The following is a 17,514-nucleotide window of genomic DNA, read 5'->3' as shown; positions in this document are numbered from 1 at the left end:
CCCCCGCCATTCAGGGGGCTCAGAGGTCAGCCCGCTGCCTGCCCCCACCCCCGCCATTCAGGGGGCTCAGAGGTCAGCCTGCTGCCTGCCCCAGACCACCCCTCTCCAATTGGGGTGAATCTGCCCCTCTCCAATTCAGGGGACTGGGCCCCTGGGCCTGCCCCTCTCCAATTCAGGGGGCTCACGAAGCCAGGGAAATGAGTCAGTCAAGGCCTGCCTCACAAACTTACCTCATTGAGGCACCTCAGCTCCATCACCAGCCCCGTTTGACAGGTGAGAAGGTGGGGTTCAGAGAAGTGGCTTGACTTGCCCAGGGCCATGCAGCTGGGAAACGACCCAGACTTGAACCCCGGTTGCAGGCAGAGAACTTGTTCAAGGCACGGCCCCATCTCCTGGACAGCCGTCCAGCAAAGCCACAGCCCTGGCCGGTGGCCGCTCCCCGTGGCTCTGTAGCTGGCCCCCATGGAGTCAGCCCTGAGGGGGAAGTGGGGCCAGGGTGCCCCTTCCCTCCGGAGCCACGGTGGTGATGGTGCCTCTTCCCTCCACCGGGCTGCTGGGCTCAGGTGTGGGCTGCTGCAGGTGGGGGACCGTGTCCTGTCCATCAACGGCATCGCCACCGAGGACGGGACCATGGAGGAGGCCAACCAGCTGCTGCGGGACGCCGCACTGGCCCGCAAGGTCGTGCTGGAGGTCGAGTTCGACGTGGCTGGTGAGTGACGGTCCTCGCCCCCTCCTGAGTGACGGTCCTCGCCCCCTCCTCAGCTCGAGACCCGAGTCCCCGCCCAGGTCCCGCCCGCCCATGTGGGTGCAAGCTCGCACCCACCCACCCACTCCCTGGTCCTGAGCCCTGTCCTGGGGGCAGAGCCCGCCCCAGAGGGAAGGGGGAGGGAGGCGGGAGGGGAGCGCTCCCCAGAGGAAGGACTCATCAGCGGTGAGGGTTAGTGGGGGACTCTGGGGGTGCAGAGGGGAGCTGAGCAGACCCCAAGCTCCTGTGCTTGTTGCACACGACAGTTGGGGGTAGAATTCTGCTTTTGTGACTTGGACACTTCTTCCTCCGCCCTCAGTTTCCCCAAATGTAAATTAGTGGCTAGAATCCTCCTGCTCAAGGATGCTCAGGTCAGCTTAGGCACGGGACATGCCCAGTTGGGCTGCGGGGAGCCCTCCAGCAGCTGGCAGCTGTGGGGCGTGGTCTCGTCCCTGCTCTGCTCCGACCAGAGGGCTGGTTGTGGGAAATCTGGCCTCGGTTTCCCCTTCTTTCCGGTGGGAGGAGCAGGGTGGGGTTGGACGGTGACACTCTGGGGTCCCTGTCAGGACCAGAGTGGATGTGAGTCTCTTCCTGGGACTCAGCCGGCGCGTGTCTGTCTGTCCCCAGAGTCTGTCATCCCGAGCAGCGGCACCTTCCATGTGAAGCTGCCCAAGAGGCGAGGTGTGGAGCTGGGCATCACCATCAGCTGTGAGTCGCTGCCCCCCGCTGCCCCACCACCCTCAGCCCCCGCGGGGAGGAGGCCTTGCCCAGCCCTGGAGGGTGCCCTGGGAGCAGCGGCACGTGGCCTGGGGGGGGGAGGCGCTGGGGCAGCGGTGACCCTGCCCCTCCCACTGCAGTGCCCAGCACTGTGCTAGGGCAGGATCCGCTCCGGAGCCTCAGTTTCCCATCTGTAGTCCGCCAGCTTTGGGACCGCAGTTCCCCGGGGAGGGAAGCGCTGTGTAGGGGCCCAAGCCTGAGGCCACACTGGCTTGCTGTCCGCCTCTGTGTTCTGGGAGCCCCAAAGAGGCCTGGCACACGGCGGGCGCTTAATTCCCACCTGTGAGAGAAATGAAAATGGTCCCGGGGCCAGGGACCGGCCTGTGCCGCGGGTGGGGCGGAGGGAGATGGTGGGGCGGGATGCAGACACAGTCGGGGCCGGGGGCGCCCCGGGGGCCCTGCGAGGGGGCCCTGCGCCTCCGCCAGTCACTGGAGGGTGTTACTTCCTCGGTGGAGGCCAGAGAGGGGAGGAAGGACTGAGAGGTGGGGGGGCCGCTTGGTTGCGCAGGGGCTGGGCCCTCACGGAGCTACGGTGTGCTGCGGCCTGGGCTGCGCTGGGGGGGGCGGGGGGCGACGAGGATGGGGTGCCTACTGCGTGCCAGGACCTGGGTGAGGCTTCAGGCCCGTGCCATCTGGCTTAGTGTCACGACTTCCTCACGAGGTCTACAGTGTCACCCCCATTTACAGGGGGAAACTGAGGCACAGGTCGGTGAGCTGGTTTTCTCATGGCCACCCCGCCAGGAAGCAGAGGAGCAGGGTGTGGGGGTCCCAGTCCATCTCCCGTCTCCTGGGCCCCCGAGGACATCCAAGGATGGGCTCATGGCCTCTCTCCTTCCAGCGGCCAGCAGAAAGCGAGGGGAGCCCCTGATCATCTCTGACATCAAGAAAGGCAGTGTGGCCCACAGGTAGGGGCCCCAGGCACAGGGTGGGGGCCACAGTGGGGTGGGGCGGTGCCTCCCTGCTCCCCACCTCTGCTCCTGCAGGACCGGAACCCTTGAGCCGGGTGACAAGCTGCTGGCCATCGACAACATCCGCTTGGACAACTGTCCCATGGAGGACGCTGTGCAGATCCTGCAGCAGTGCGAGGACCTGGTGAAGCTGAAGATCCGGAAGGACGAGGACAACTCCGGTGCGGCCCCCAGCTGCATGGTCACCAGGGCCAGCGGCCTGCCAGCTTGCCACCTGGGCTCCCTCTGGCCTGGGAGTGCGGGGGGCCGACCGGCAGGGGAGGGCACCACGGACTGCCCACTGTCCTGGGGCCCGAGGCCCTCCGGGGCCCTTGGGAGGCCCATGGGCATTTGAGCCACTGCTAGGACCCTCCCTGCCCGGCACAGGCCTGGCAAAGGGCACCCAGGGGGCACTGAGAACAGGTGAGGGTGGGCGGGGCGCAGGGAAGCAGCGTGGCTGCAAGCTCAGCCTGCGGCCAGAGGCACAGTGATGCTACCGCAGACGCAGACGGGAGAAGATGGTACCAGCAGGGGAGCCCGAGGGAGGGGGAGAGGCCCCGCATTCAGAGAGCTGAGAGCCCACCTCTTCCTGGAAAGCGGGTCCGAGTGGGCAGGTGTCTCGGTGTGTTTGAAGCTGGCAGTCTGGCTGCTGTGGTCATCGCCGTTGTTGGTGAATGTGGTCTGTGAGAGTTACCTGTGTCCGTGCTGGTTGACTCGCTCGTGGCAGGGGTGAATGGGGGGGTCGAGCAAGCCGGGGAAGGGGCGCGCGAGCCAGCACTCCAGAGCTTCTGACGGCCCGGGCTCTGCCCTCATGGGTGCTGCCTTGCAGATGAGCAGGAGACCACGGGCGCCATCAGCTACACGGTGGAGCTGAAGCGCTATGGGGGCCCCCTGGGCATCACCATCTCAGGCACAGAAGAGCCATTTGATCCCATTGTCATTTCGGGGCTCACCAAGCGAGGCCTGGCTGAGAGGTGAGCGGGCTCTGTGGGGACACTCGGTTGCCCAGCAGCGGCTTTGGGGCTGCACATGGGTTCTGACCTGTGTCCCAGCAGTGATGCTCCGGGGGGCGTGCATGCCCCTTCCCTCTTGAGCTCACGTCCACAGGGGTGGACTGGAGAAGGGCAGCTCCCCGCAGACCTCCGGCTCCACACAGCTGCCACACCTGTAGCTAACTCCTCGGCTCCCTCCCTACCTGGCGATTTCTGCAAAGTCACCTGGTGTCCTTTCGGGAGCACCTGCTGGGCCCGGCACCATGTGGGGTCTCTCCTGCGGGTGGGGGCTGCCCGCTGCTGCCCTCTTCTCCTAGGAATGGTCTCCCAAACTGGCCACTAAGAGCTGTGAGGAGCCTGCCCCACACTGAATTAGGGGACAAAGGGGGGCAGGGAGATCCGGGCCGCAGAGGTGAAGAGCCTGACTAGGCTGGAGTTGGGGGGGCTTGGCGGGTGGGCAGAACAGGCCCAGAAGAGGACACAGCCCAGGCGGCGGGGTGGGGTGGAGCGGGAGGGTTCAGAGGCTGAGGCTCGGGGTTGATGGCTCCGCTCCCGGAGTGCCCCCTGCTGGGGGCCTGGCAGATTGCAGGCCCCGTGCCCGGTTCTGAGCTCCAGGCCTCCATCAACTCCCACTTTGACTGGTTCCCACTGTGGCCTTTTCTGGGTGGGGGGACACAGCAGACAATCCCTGCTGCCCTCCCAGATGGTGCTGCCCCACTGCAATATAATGAATGGGAGCCACAATTAACGATAAACTTTCTGTTAGCTCTCCATGGAAGAATTAAACGAAACGATCCATCTTAAATAGTATGCTTCTTTCAACATGAAATCAATATAAAAATTATCAACAAAATATTTTACATTCTTTTCTTCTTACTCATCAGAATCTGTTGTTTATTTTAGACTTGCAGCACCTCTCAGTTCCTGTCAGCCACATTTCAGGGCCTGGTCCTTATATGTGGCTGTGGCTGTTGTGTTGGAGGCCACCCCCTGAGGCTACCCCCTGGGACCACCCCTGAGGCCACCCCCTGAGGCCACCATTCCCTCCCTCACTCAGGTCCTGGGTCCCGGGAACTTGCTAGGCAAGAGGAAGCTGAGGCTAGACCCCATGCAGGCTCTTCCGAGACTGACCTGGACATCTGGGTCCAAATTTCCCCGTCCAGGCCAGGTGCATTCCCAGTACCCACCTAGCTTCTCTCCCCACCTTCATCATGGCTGCTGCTCAGAATTACTTCCCCTAGCCCCACTCACCCCCAGAGACACCATTCTTAGGTAAGGGGTGGGGCCAGGAATCTGCATTTTCTAAAAAGCCCAGATAATTCCAGGTAGAAGATCACTGGGCCAGAGCAGTGCTCCTTCATGGCCTTGTCAGGCGGTGGCCCCCACCATCTGGGAGTCAGGTCACTGGGCCCTGGAGATTACTCCCTTCCTCTAGGTGGTGAAATTGAGGTGCAGGGAAAGAGAAATGCTACCCATGAACTTCTGCTGGAGGGAAGCATGAATCCATTCCAGCCATCTATCCTCAATTATAATGTGATAAAATGAGTTATCAATCCCCATTTTATAGTAAAAGGAACTGAGACTCAGGAAAGTTAAGCAACTAGCTCCAGATCATAAAGCTAGGATTTGGCATCTAGTATATGGGATTCAATTCAGGCACAGAACTGATGCTAGAAACTCATTCTAGAAACTAATTTTGAGTCAGATGGGATAATCCCCTCCCATATTATAGACTGTATGCCTCTATTAATGCAACCCAAGATCACAATTACATTTTTTTTTCAACTAGGTTTAACTAGGTCGTTCCCAAGTTCCCCGATGATAGATTCTGCTCCCCACCTCAAGCTCTGAGTTTCTAACTCTCACCCCCTACCCTGTACCTCCTCCCCAGGACAGGCGCTATCCATGTTGGGGACCGCATTCTCGCCATCAACAGTGTTAGCCTAAAGGGCCGGCCACTGAGTGAAGCCATCCACCTGCTGCAGGTGGCTGGCGAGACGGTCACACTGAAGATCAAGAAGCAACTAGACCGTGAGCCTCACCCCGTGCCCTGAGCCATCCAACCCATTCAGGAAGGGAGAGTCCCCTGTGCCAAGTTTTTGCACTTGCCCATCTCATGGAATCTTCGATAACCTCTATGGAGGTGGGAGGATACGAGGGACAGCTGAGGAGACAAGACTCAGACGGGAGTGATGGGCCCAGAGTAGCACAGCTGGCATGGAGCAGTCTGTCTGACCCGCACTCTCTGTCGCCTCCTGTCTCTGTGGTGCCTGTGTGTTGTGCCTGTGCGTCCGTCCTCAGGTTCCCCTGAGGTTGTGCCTTGGAAGAAAGCGGTGGAAGGAACTCAAATTTCGGGGTCTTCCTTCTTATCTGAGCTTCACTGTTGCCCGCCCGTGACCTTGGGTCTTGTTCAGCCCCCCACGTCTCAGTTCTCCCATCTATGAAATGGGCCTGCTATTGGTGTGTCACCTCCCCAGTGTCAGATGGCCCAGCAGCAGCCTCAGGGATGGGGTGGGGAAACTGAGGCGTCATCAAAGGTCTCTATACTCAGAGTCCTATGGCAGTGATACCCCCTTCCCCTCCCAGGCCCCTTCCCACCCCTCAAGTCGGGCAGCCTGAGCGAGGCCAGTGATGTGGATGAGGACCCACCAGAGGCACTCAAAGGAGGTCTGCTGGTGGCCCGCTTCTCGCCCGCTGTGCCCAGTGTGGACAGCGCCGTGGAATCCTGGGACAGCTCGGCCACGGAGGCTGGCTTTGGGGGCCCAGGTGATGCCTCGGGGCCCTCAGGCAAGCAACGTTCTCCTGGATCGCCCCACCTGCCGGGCCTTTATAGGGGTTCCTGCTGCTTGCTCATCTTCCTCCTCTCCTACTTCTGTCCTTTAGGGACGCTTTGAAGGCACTTGGCCGGGCCTCCCTGGCCACTGTCGGGGCCCTTGGCTCCTGGGAGCAGGCCCCCCGCCCCCCTCACGTCTCTGATTAGTGTTCCCCACCGTGCTGGCTGTCCAGTCCCCATCATGAGGCCAGGCTGACCTTGGGTCCAGGCTGACCTTGTCTGTCTCCCTATTCCCTGCCCCTTGCCTGGCTCACAGCAGTGCTTGCCGCATTCTCGTCCGGCTGAAGATGGCAAGGCGGCAAGGCCCCACCGCCATCCTGCATGAGCTGGCGGGGATGGATCCCGGGTGCCCTCCTAGACATAAGCTCCCCTGCCTAAGCATGTCGAGGCCCTTGGGTGGCCTGGGGCTTCTGAATTTGAGCCCTGCGACCCAGAGCCCAGCACTCTGGAAGGCTCAGCCCAGAGAACAAGAGGAACCAGGCCCCAGAGGACCTCAGAAGCTCCCGGTGCGGGTTTCCCTGGCTGATGTCTCCGCTCTGGGCCTGCTTCTGCATTGGGAGCACTTGGCTGGCCCGGCAGGCTCACCCGGGCCCTCGGGCCTCCCATTCGTCCGGTGGGACCGGGCCAGGGTCCCAGAGATGCCACATTAACACTTTCTGCTGGAGATTAGGAATCGGGGGGTTCTGAACTGGGGACCAGGGGTGCCATGGAACCTCTGGGTAAAATCACACGGGCTCCTGGCCCTCGCTGGGGTCACCCAGCTCAGCTGGAAATGGGGCAGAAGGACGGCAAGCCGGCGACCCCGCGAGCACGTCCGTCCGTGACCCCGTCTCTGCCTGCCAGGTTCCTACACGCCCCAGGCGGCCCCGCGGGGCCTGGCCTCCCAGGAGTGGCGGCCCAGCCGGCTGAGGGGCAGCCCCCCACCCGCAGAGCCCCGGAGGACCAGCTATACCACCACGCCCGCAGAGGAGAGCTTCCCTGAGGAGGAGGAGGATTGGGAGCCGCCGGCTAGGTCTGTGGCGGGAGTGCCAGGAGGGAGAGCCGGGCCTTGCCAGGACGGGGGAGGTGGCCGCCAAGTGTGCTCTGCCCGCGGAGGGGCAGCCGCTGGGCGGTGAGGAGAGAGGTGGCGCGGGCAGGGCAGGGGCCGCACTTCCCCCGCGGAAGCCCGGGGGCCCGAGGCCCTGGCGCCCCGGGCCGGGCCCTGCACCTGCTGTTGTTTGTGCCTCGAGGGACTCAGCCGCGGCCCCGAAAAGGCTCCCGAGGAGAGCGGCCCCTCTGGCCTGCTTTTGGTCAGGCTGTCCCGCCTGCCCAGGACGGTGCCCTCCTCTCCTGGCCAGCACGGCCGGCCGGGCCGGCCGCCCCCAGTGCTGCCCTGATGCCCGCCTCTGGGAGCTTGCCCGCCCCCGGGGCAGGGCTCTGCTGCCCTCTCCGGCATCCTCGCCGCCGCCGGCCTGGACCTCCCGGGCCGGGCCCCCTTGCCTCTGCCCGGGCATCGGTCTGGCCGCGTCTCCTCCACTCAGCGCGCCCCGTCCGGGCCGGGCACCCCCGGCTCCTTCCAACAGGGCCCCTGTCAGGTCCCCGCCATGACGACGCCCCGGAGGGGCCTTCGCGGGATCGAGTTCAATGACCAGGACTCGGGAGGTGGCAGACGGCCGCGTGGCGAGTGCCAGCCACGTGCGGCTGTCTCTGGAGGCCCAAACCCGGGGTGGACGCCGTGGGGTCTCGGCCCGTCCCCAGCATGAACGCACCCCCCCCACTCATCTGTGTCCCTGCTGGCTCCAGCACTGTCCCCGTCACTGTCCTATGATGCGTGTGTCCGGGTGGGGCCGGGCCATCCCCGGGGCTACACCATGGATCTCCTCTCTGTCTGTCTGTCTGTCTGTTGTCTGTCCGTCGTCTGTCTCTCTCCCCAGGCGTCCTGTGTCACCGCTCTCCACCCCGTCTCATCTGCCCCCGTTCTAACTGGCCACCGACAGTCCCCTAACCGCGTCTTTCCCCCATTTCGTGTCACCTACCACTGCCCTGGGGCCCCAGCACTGCCACCGAGGACGCCTGCCCAGTGGCCCCTTGAGCCCAGCGCTGGGCCCTGAGGCCCCGAAGACTCCTCAGGCCCCAGCCCGCCTGCCCACCCACCTGCCCGCCAGGAGCTGATGCTGTGGTTCCTACATTGCAGCCCGGCCCCCGGCCCCGCCCGCGAGGAGGGCTTCTGGCGCACGTTTGGGGAAGCCCTGGAAGACCTGGAGTCCTGCGGTCAGTCAGAGCTGCTCAGGGAGCTGGAGGTACGGCTGCCCGCCCCCTGCTGTGTGTGCTGGGCCAGCACTGCGCCCCAACCCCAGGGTCGGCCCCGCGGAGGCCTGGGTGTCCTTCACACGGGGCCCTCAGCGGCCAGCTGTCCAGGCCCTGCAGGGCTCTCTGGGAGGGGGACCTCGTGAGCGGGTTATGGGGCGAGACGACGCCTCAGCTTCACAAACAACACCAGCACTTGCTCTGCAATCGCAGGACAGTTCTCCGTGCTCCACGTTGATTTCTAATTCTCTGGGTGTGAATTTGCCTGTGGGCTGCTGGCCACGTCCACGCAAAAGCTGGACCTCATCTCGCCGGTGCAGTTACTGGCAGGGCGGCCCTCCCGCCAACCTCTTGCGGGGCCTCGGGGTCCCTGCAGGGCCGAGGCAGTTCTTTGTGTGTCTTTGGGGGGGCTCTGAGCACCCCCAGTTCCCGGCTAGATTTTACCTCGCATCCCCAGCTCACGCGAGGCGCCTTCTGACCCCGCACTCCAGGACAGGCCCCAGCGAGCTTCCTGCTTCTCACAAGGGGTTCCCCCGCTCTGCCAATCCTTCTGAGCCCCTGTGCTGGTAGGCGGACCCCTCGTCCCCATTCCACAATGCCTGGAGCACCCCACTTTCTGCTTTGAGATCTCACTCCCTTTCCCTGAATGGGTCTCCCAGCGCCCGACTTCGACGTCTGTTAACGGGGCCAGGCGGGTCTGTACCTGCTCAGCTTATCTCTAGATCTTTCTTTCCTGCTCTGTTGATTTTTAAAAATTTGACCTACCACCACATTTGGCGGGAGATGCAGCTTGGTCTGCCTACCTGGAGGTGTGAGAATCCAATTTTTGTGGTCAGAGTCTAGGACCCCTGAACCCCTGATTTTACGTGCCGGTGATTCTATCCTCTCGTTCGGATCCTGGCTGCCCCGGCAGGAGAGGGCCAGCGGTACTAACTCCGTGCTCCCTTGTTCCACATTCTGTCCCTGGGCCCACCCCAACCCAACAGTTTGGACTAAAGGCAGCTGTTATCACACCGCACCTTCCCTTAGGGGGTCAACAGTGGCGCTGGGCAGCGGGGGAAAGAAGGTTCCTGTGTTAGGAACTCGACACGCTCACAAGTAAACTCCCACCCAGCACACCCCTCAGTCGAGTCCCAGTCTCAAGGTGAATGAGTTTCCCTCGGGCACAGACCTGCCCTCCCACTAGCCCAGGCCTCCCGGTCCAGCGCCTCTGTCAGCGCCTGTGACCGAGTCCTGACTGCTCCTTCCTCCTCCCGGGCACCAGACCGCAGTGCCTTTTGCTTGGACAATTACCCGGTCCCCCTCCAGGACCATCTCTGTGGTCCAGTCTCCACGCAGCAGTAGAAACACTTCTGAGCCCACACAGCTCATTGCCAGCCTTCTCTGCCCAACTCCTCTCAACCCTTAGTCTCCCCATTGCTGCAGGCATGAAGCCAGCGCTTCTCAGTCGGGCACGGTGCTCGGCTTCCAGCCTGGCCCTGGCAGGCGCGCACCCCCCACCCCCCGCCCACGCAGCTTCAGCCCAGCCAGGGGCACTGCCCGGGCGCTCTGGCCTCGGGGCTCTCTTCCCACCCCTCCTCCTTGTGCTCAGGCTGCAGACGGCAGACGGCAGCTGCGGAAGCTTCCCAGGCGCCCACCTGCGCCAGCTTGCTGGCCTGGCCCTCCGTGCCCTCCCTGTGTCACAGCCTAAGCCGCAGGCCGTGCTGACGCGTCTAATTTGATCTTACTTAGCTGTGCGGCTGTCGAGATAGCAGAGCGGCTAAGAGCCCGGCCTTTGGGGCCGGACTCTGGCTGAAGTCATTCTCTCCAAACCCCATCTCTTCATCTATGAAACGGTGGTGGGGGCAGTGCGCGGAAGGAACAGTATTTACCCGCTCAGAGCTCCTCAGAGGAACCGCTGTGACGGTAGTGAGGTCCGTGCATGAAGTGCCGAGTCTGAGCTACCACGCAGGGACTTCAGCCCGACTGCTGGAGCGGGGTCACCGGCTCCCCGCCCCCGGGCCGAGCCCCGTGTCGGGGCCCCTGTCTGGGACCGTGGAGGCTGGCAGGTGCCAGGTGCTGAGGGGAGCAGAGCCAGCAAGCGAGCATCAGGGTGAAGGGCTGCGTCCCCCCACAGGCGTCCATCATGACGGGCTCTGTGCAGAGTGTGGCCCTCGAAGGCAGGCCTGGCCGCCGGCCCTGGCGCAGGGCCCGGGAGATGCGGGCCTCCCCTGAAAACAGGCAGGAGCTGCTGCTGCCGACTCCCCTGGAGATGCACAAGGTGGGTGTGGGGGCGGCCCAGGAGGCCAGGACCCCCGTCCTGGGCCGCGAGACTCCAGCTCGGGGCTCTCCTCTATCATGAGAAGGGGCTTTTGCACCGGCCGAGCTCCCGTCTCCCGTCATCCGGGCTTTTCCCATTGCGTCTCCTTGGTACTCGGGGTAGAATCACTTTTGCCACACTTGTCGTGAGCGTGTGCGCGTGTAAGAATCAAGGCGCACCATCCGTGCACAGGCATTCGCACATGCAATCGCTGGCGTCCATGAGGGGCCTGCATCTCCGGCTGCTGAAGGCCACTTCATAGAAAAAGTAAACACAAAACTCTCAACCTGGAGCTCCCAGAAGAAGCTCCAGCCGGGAGCAGCTTTTTGGTGAGCTGGGAGGCAAACTAGTGTGGCGTGTGTGGGAAGCCCCTCAGCGGCCTCCCTGGCTCTGAGAGCCGGAGGACCGAAGGGCTGCAGGCCCCTGCTGTCCGCAGCCGCGGTCCTGAGCGGGGGCCTGTGGGAGCCAGAAGGGAGGCCTGTGGATGCCCCCGCGGGATGCTGAGGCCTGAAAGGGGGTGTGCAGTGGCGAGGCGGGGCTGGGTCCCGAGGCCAGAGCAAGGGCCTGGGGCTATTGTGGGAGGCAAAGGTCAGCACTCCCGGCCCTTCTGCTCCCAGGTGACCCTGTACAAGGACACCTTGCGGAATGACTTTGGGTTCAGCGTCTCAGACGGTCTCCTGGAGAAGGGCGTGTACGTCCACACCGTGCGCCCCGACGGCCCAGCTCAACGTGGGGGGCTCCGGCCCTTTGACAGGGTCCTTCAGGTAATGTCGGGGCAGGGCGCCCTGAGAGTGGCCTCTCCTAGATCAGGCAGTGGCCCGGACCGGCCCTATCCTCCTCAGCCCCAGCTTGCTCCCCATGGCCCTCGAGGCTTACAGGTCAGTGCCCCCCCCCCACCAGCTGCAGGGCACCTGGCCGCAGGTGAGCAGAGGGCAGCTGTGGGCTCTGGGCCCCAACACCAGGGCCACCACTCCCTTGCCCAGCTACGGCATGAACTTTACCACATTTGTGCTGAATTACTGAATAGGTTATCTTGTCACCTCAGTGAGGCACCAAACGCCAGCACCCCTGGCTTGAAATGCAAGGCCAGTGTAAAATAGAAAGGAAGCAGAGGGCACCAGGGCTGCAGGGAGGAGGCTGGGAGCTCCCAGGTCGCCTCTGAGCAAACAGGCCCAAGGGCTGAGAGAGCCGCGGCTTCCTGCGTGTGCTCCGGCCCGGCCTTTTGGGGGGCAGGCGCCATGGCAGGACCCCACCTTCATCCAGGAGGGCTGACTGGCCTGTCCCCGGGCTGCACCCACAGGTCAACCACGTTCGCACACGGGACTTCGACTGCTGCCTGGCAGTGCCGCTCCTGGCCGAGGCGGGCGATGTCCTGCAGCTGGTTGTCAGCCGGAACCCCCTGGGCCAGAGCGGCCGAGCCCCCCGCACACCAGGCCCCGGCAGCCCCCGGATGCTCTGAAGTCGGCCTGTGGTCCAGACACCCCGGGGGCTCCCCGACCTGTAACCGCAGGAGAAGCGGCCACCCACGCGTCCGTCAGTCGGTCTGGCAGGCACTGGGCTGCCGCCGATGGCCTTGGTCTGCGCTCCCCAGTTCTGGGGTGGTCTGGGCGCCAGGCAGTGAGATCTCTGCCCCAGTGGGGTGACGTCTAGATCTTTCTCCATGTCGGGTCTCCAAGAAGCCTGGAGGTGGCTCGCTCAAGGGGCCAGCACGGGCCACTCGGCGTTCCTCGGAAGCATGTCTGCTGTGAGCTGAGCCCGGCTCCGTGTGGGGAGCGCTTTCTCCAGCAGAGCTGTGGAGCGGGAGCGGGGCACCAGGTCCCCGTCACAGGCGGGCAACAGCAGGAGCCGGACTCCCCCGGGCCTTCCCTGACCGCGGTGCCGGGCAGCAGAGATGTGTTCTCGCCTGCTCGGATGCCTGGTTTCCTGGTGGGAGCTTCTAGGGGGGGGCGTGGGGGGCAGTGGGCGTGGGGGGCACTCTCTGCAGGGCCGTGGGGCCGTGGCGTCGTCCAAGGCTGCCTCCCTACCCCTAGAACTCCGGGGCCGCGGCTCGTGTCCATGCTGAGCTGGGGCGGCCGAACCCCCCTGGTTCGGAAAGTCAGTGATTCCGGGGGGCGTCTGTCTGCAGCCCGACCCCCGGCGGCTCCCCGGCCGCTCTAACCTCCCAGGCCTCCTGCCTCTGGTGGACAGGTGGCCGCTGGCCCCTCTGCACACCCTCGGCGCCCAGCCCCTCCCTGAAAGTGGAAAGCACGGGAATGACGTGGGGGGTGGGCCCCCCCCGTGCGGTGAGATGGGGGGGGAGAGACGGGGCGGCGGCTGACCCGGGCCCTTCCCTCGTTCGCACACGGCAGTGTCCAAAGTGGTCACTCCACGTCTGTCTTCACTTAAACCCTGGAAGCACCAGCACCCCTTGATACCACTGCTCCCATTTTCCACAGGCCAGACCCCTTTGCTTTTGAGAAGGGCTTGGCCCCTCCAGCTGGTGGCTGGGGCTGTGGCCCTGGGAGGGAGCAGGTCAGGTGGCATCTGGCCAGGTCTGGGGATGCGCTGGTCTCACCACCTTTTTTTTTTTTTTAGGGTTTATTTATGTATGTGTACAAGAACTGGGGTACAGGGCAGAGGTGCAGGGTGAGAGAGGTGAGAGGCTTCACCAGAGACAGAGTGGGGAGCAGGACAGGTGGAGGGACTGAAACACACTGCTGAGGGGGGCGGCGGGCGGGGCAGGAGAGGTCTGCCCCCTCCTGCCCCGCCCTGGGTCAGCTCCCTGGCTGGTGACTGGATTCAGGCCAGAGTGCTGCCCCGCCTGAGCGCTGTCTTTAACCCCTGTGCCACCAGGGAGGTCCCAACCCAGCTCTTCACAGGGGTCTCAGGAAAAGAGGGGGGCCCACCCCCAGGGCCCGTGTCCCCTGGAGGGAATGTACTTCCACTCAAGCGAACAGTTGCTTCTGCCTGGTTCGCTGTTGGATTGCTGCGTGAACCCTGAGATTCAGGACGCCCCCGAAAACCAAGGAGTGGGCAGTCTGGGAGGCTCCTCAGCTTGCTTGGCCCCCCCCACCCCACCGCCCACGGGCACTCCTGGGCCCAAGCCTCCCTCCCCCCCACCCCACCCTCACCCCCTCTCCCACCTGTGGAGAGTCCTCCTCGGGCTGGACTGCCTGGTGTCTGTCCCTGGACTCCGGGTAAACACCCGGGGGGGAAGGGGCACGGCAGGAGCCTGCCCGCAGCAGGGACGGCCTCAGCTGTGCAGCTCGGGCAGGTGGCCCAGACTCGCCGAGACCTGCTCCCTGGGCCTCTGTACTGGGAAGGAGCCTTTGAGGGCAGGTGGCAGGTGAGAAGATGCTTCCTGCGGGACCAAACCAATGCTCCCCCTCAGGCTGTGGCCTCCGCCACCCCTGAAGCCACCCCCCACCCCACGTATGCAACCAGGCCCAAGGCCGCCTCCTCATATGCAATATTTCTGGCGCCTCATGGGGATTCTTCCTCCCACACTTGACATTCCCTGACCCCGCCCCGGTGAGCGTCCTGCCTGCCTATGCATTTCGGGTACAGCCCCTGCCACGTGTCCCTCCCACCCCCTAAAAGCTGTATTTTTCTCTGGCTGAGATGAGAGCATATTCCTTGTAAAGTATTTTTCTACGGGGTTTTCTTCGGGCTCCCGGGAAGCACACATGCCCAGGGGCGCACTACAAAGGCCGTTTGGGGTCAGCGTGGGCCCGCGCACACCTCTCCCACCAGGGCTTGCCAAGACTTGGGAGCTGGGGGGCGGGCCTCTGGGGTAATGTTTTTAAATAAAACTGTCTAAATGCACCTGGAGTGGGTATCTGCTGTTCTTTCCTAACCACGGGCTGGGAGTCAGCTGTTTGGCCCTGCGACACTGGTGTCTCCGTGCCCTAAGCTGCTGCTCCCCTTCCAGTTAACCCTAAGGAGACCCTTCAGGAGGTATCGGGTGCAATGGCCAGAGGAACCGGGATGGGGACAGAGTTGGGGGTCAGGTAGAGGTGACAGCCCTGCAGGATCTGGAGCCCGCCCTGCGGAGAGGCAGAGGATGTGCCCAGGCAGCGGGTTCAGCCAGCCGAAGGCCTGAGCTGGGTATTAACTTGGTGGCTTTCAAGGAGAAGGCCTGGAGGACCAGTGGGGCTGGAGGTCACAGGACCCCATACGGTCATGCCTGGCGGGGGGGACTCAGGGGCAGCTGAGTGAGGGCGCTCCGGAGCCCCTTCGGCCTGGGGGATCTCCACGGGGTGTCCACCCAGAGCGGGCGAGCAGGCCAGGCCTTGGGGGGCACAGCTATGCGGTCATGGAGGATACAGTGGGATGAGCTGGACTGGGGGCCAGGATGGGGGCCGCCCAGGGGACCCTGCTCTCCCCAGCGCAGGGAGGGTGACAGTCCGGGACATCTCAGGAACGGGGAGCAGTGAGCTGGCCACACAGACCCCAGAGGGGCAGCCCTCCCTGGCGGGCCAAGTGCTCGCCACTGTTGGGCACCCCCGGGTCCTTCAGATAGCTTCGGAGGTGGCTGTTCACCCCAACAGAGACGAACAAATGAGGCCCAGCGAGGTACATAATAACCTGCTCAGGGTCAGAGAGACAGGACCAGAATTTGAGCAGAGGGAGGGAGGGAGGCAGAACAGCGGCTTGCTGAGAAGCCGGGGGACAGAACCCAGCAGCTGCCCTGCCTCGTGGGGGGTCCCCAGACAGCCTGGCTCAATGCCCGTGTCGAGTGACCACCTTCCCAGGCCAGAGACCTGGCGTCATCCTTATTTCCAGCTTCCGGGCTGACCGCGCCCAGCTCGCCCGCCCGCCCTAAGTGATTAGCAGGTAACTGTGCGCACCTGCGACCTCAGGTTGGCGCCGGGCCCTCTTCCGGGGGAGGGCCTGGTGTGCAGGGACGTGGCTTCCAGCCACCCACAGCCTCAAAGCAGGTGGTGCTTTACCCGGACAGCTCAGCACTGGGCAGAGCCAGGGGGTCAGGCCCAGGACCGCGATGTGGACAACGACCTTGTGCAGCCCGAGCAGACCTGGAGCAACGCACCTGTGCTCCAGCCCCGGCTGACAAGAGCCACCTGCGAGAGCATCCTGTAGGCTCTGAACACCCTGGACCGGCTGTGAGGCGTTAGCCAAGCACGAGGAAACAGCCTCCCCCAAACATGCCACAGCCGTGCTGGATTTAAGAAGGAAATGTTTATTTTCATGTTGTAAGGTGATTACAAACTCCTCTAAAAAAAAAAAAAAAAAAGAGCAAAGATGAATTTAAAATATTGATATACATATTTATCTAAAAAGCAAAAGAGGAAAAGAAAAGCCCTGAAGATACAGGGACTCATATCAGAAAACATTTATACACAAAAGCTTGGGTACTGCAAGACTGAATTACACACCAAAAATCTTATCAAATACAAAGGTTCCTCCTCAGAAGAGTCTCTTGTTGGTTGATTTTTTTTTTTACAAAAGTTTAAAATACCTTAAAAATATTTTGAAGTTTAAAAAAAAAGTCCTGATGAGCCAGACATTTCTGGAAGGAGGCAAGACCCACATTTCTCAGCTTTCCTTTGTGCTAAATACAGTCACAGTTGCTGGGGATTTGGAAATTAATTGGGGTAAAAGGAAAAAACCAAAAAACCAAAATGGAGCCAACATCCCAACTGGAAACCAAATCTGTAACACCCCCCCCAGGGGTCATGCCAGTGGGGACACCCACGAGAACAGCAACATGGCGCCCCACAAAGGGAGTGCGGTGGGGGCCGGGCGTGGCCGCGCCCCTCTGGCTCTGTGGTCCGGGTTTGTGTGGTCTGGAGCTCTGCACAGTGGTGTTCACAGCATCTCAGGCCAGCCAGGCGGGGCTGCCTGACCTTGGCGTGAGGACTGGGCGGGCTGCTGGTGGTCGGCAAGGGTTTCCTGGGTCCTTTCCTGTCTGCGGTGTCAGCACTGGCTGCCCAGAGGGGCTCCCACAGAGAAGGGCGGAGTGGGGGTGCTGGCCAGACCACTGCCGTGAGAGGCCTGTACTAGGGCCGGGGCGTGGGGGCGTGCGTGCTGCTGGAGCGCCCGAGGGCTTCATCCCGTCTCTGGGAGAGCGCTGGGGGCCTGGGCCAAGACAAGAGACCTGGTGTACGTCCTGCAAAGGGAGTTCCAGAAGGCACCATCCGAGGTCACTTCCCGCTGCGGTGTGGAACCCCCACGTGGCCTCCGGCTCACCAAAAGTTCCTTTGGGCTCAGCTTCCTCAGGGGCACTCATCTCAAGGGGGTGCTCCCAGAAGGCTGCAGGGGGCTGGGCAGGCCAGGGGGAAGGGTCGGCTTCCCCGGAGACTCCCACAGAGCCACGGCCTGGGGTCCAAATGGTCCAAGAGCAGCCAGAAAGTGGAGGTGCTGCCTGCCGGACGCCAGGGGGCTGGGTTCCCCTGGGGGCCCTACAAGCCCATTCTGCAGCTCCCTGCCTGAGCCGGCTGGCGGGACTGTGGGTGAGCACCCCAATTCTCGAGGCGTGCCGCCCCTTCCTTGACGTGGCGACACACAGCAGGGCATCGTGACACTCGGCACCCAGAGCCAAGCGCTTCAGGTACACAAGAGTGGGGCGCACACACGGGGTGGGGGGCAGCGGTGGGAGACAGTCGAGGCGCAGGCTTGGGGACAGCGGCTGACCC

General features: G+C 63.2%; 1 protein-coding gene across 1 annotated transcript in view; it reads left to right on the top strand.

Moving 5' to 3' along the window:
* GRIP2 (glutamate receptor interacting protein 2) overlaps positions 1 to 13,484 on the top strand; it is a 30,004-nt gene extending 16,520 nt beyond the window's left edge. The window contains exons 12-24 of the mRNA XM_004692212.2: positions 15 to 72; positions 564 to 709; positions 1,373 to 1,453; positions 2,361 to 2,427; positions 2,506 to 2,651; positions 3,299 to 3,443; positions 5,353 to 5,492; positions 6,048 to 6,227; positions 7,138 to 7,306; positions 8,468 to 8,573; positions 10,697 to 10,840; positions 11,497 to 11,643; positions 12,180 to 13,484. Of these exons, the coding sequence (XP_004692269.1) occupies positions 15 to 72; positions 564 to 709; positions 1,373 to 1,453; positions 2,361 to 2,427; positions 2,506 to 2,651; positions 3,299 to 3,443; positions 5,353 to 5,492; positions 6,048 to 6,227; positions 7,138 to 7,306; positions 8,468 to 8,573; positions 10,697 to 10,840; positions 11,497 to 11,643; positions 12,180 to 12,338 (1,688 nt within the window). The 3' untranslated portion in view covers positions 12,339 to 13,484. The remainder of the gene's footprint in view (positions 1 to 14; positions 73 to 563; positions 710 to 1,372; positions 1,454 to 2,360; positions 2,428 to 2,505; positions 2,652 to 3,298; positions 3,444 to 5,352; positions 5,493 to 6,047; positions 6,228 to 7,137; positions 7,307 to 8,467; positions 8,574 to 10,696; positions 10,841 to 11,496; positions 11,644 to 12,179) is intronic.
* Positions 13,485 to 17,514: the final 4,030 nt, after the last annotated feature.

Source organism: Condylura cristata, unplaced genomic scaffold (assembly GCF_000260355.1).
Source record: "Condylura cristata isolate star-nosed mole 26May11 unplaced genomic scaffold, ConCri1.0 scaffold00033, whole genome shotgun sequence".
NCBI classification, from domain to species: domain Eukaryota; kingdom Metazoa; phylum Chordata; class Mammalia; order Eulipotyphla; family Talpidae; genus Condylura; species Condylura cristata.
Note: the sequence above shows the minus strand (reverse complement) of the source record. Positions and strands in the feature narration are given on the sequence as shown.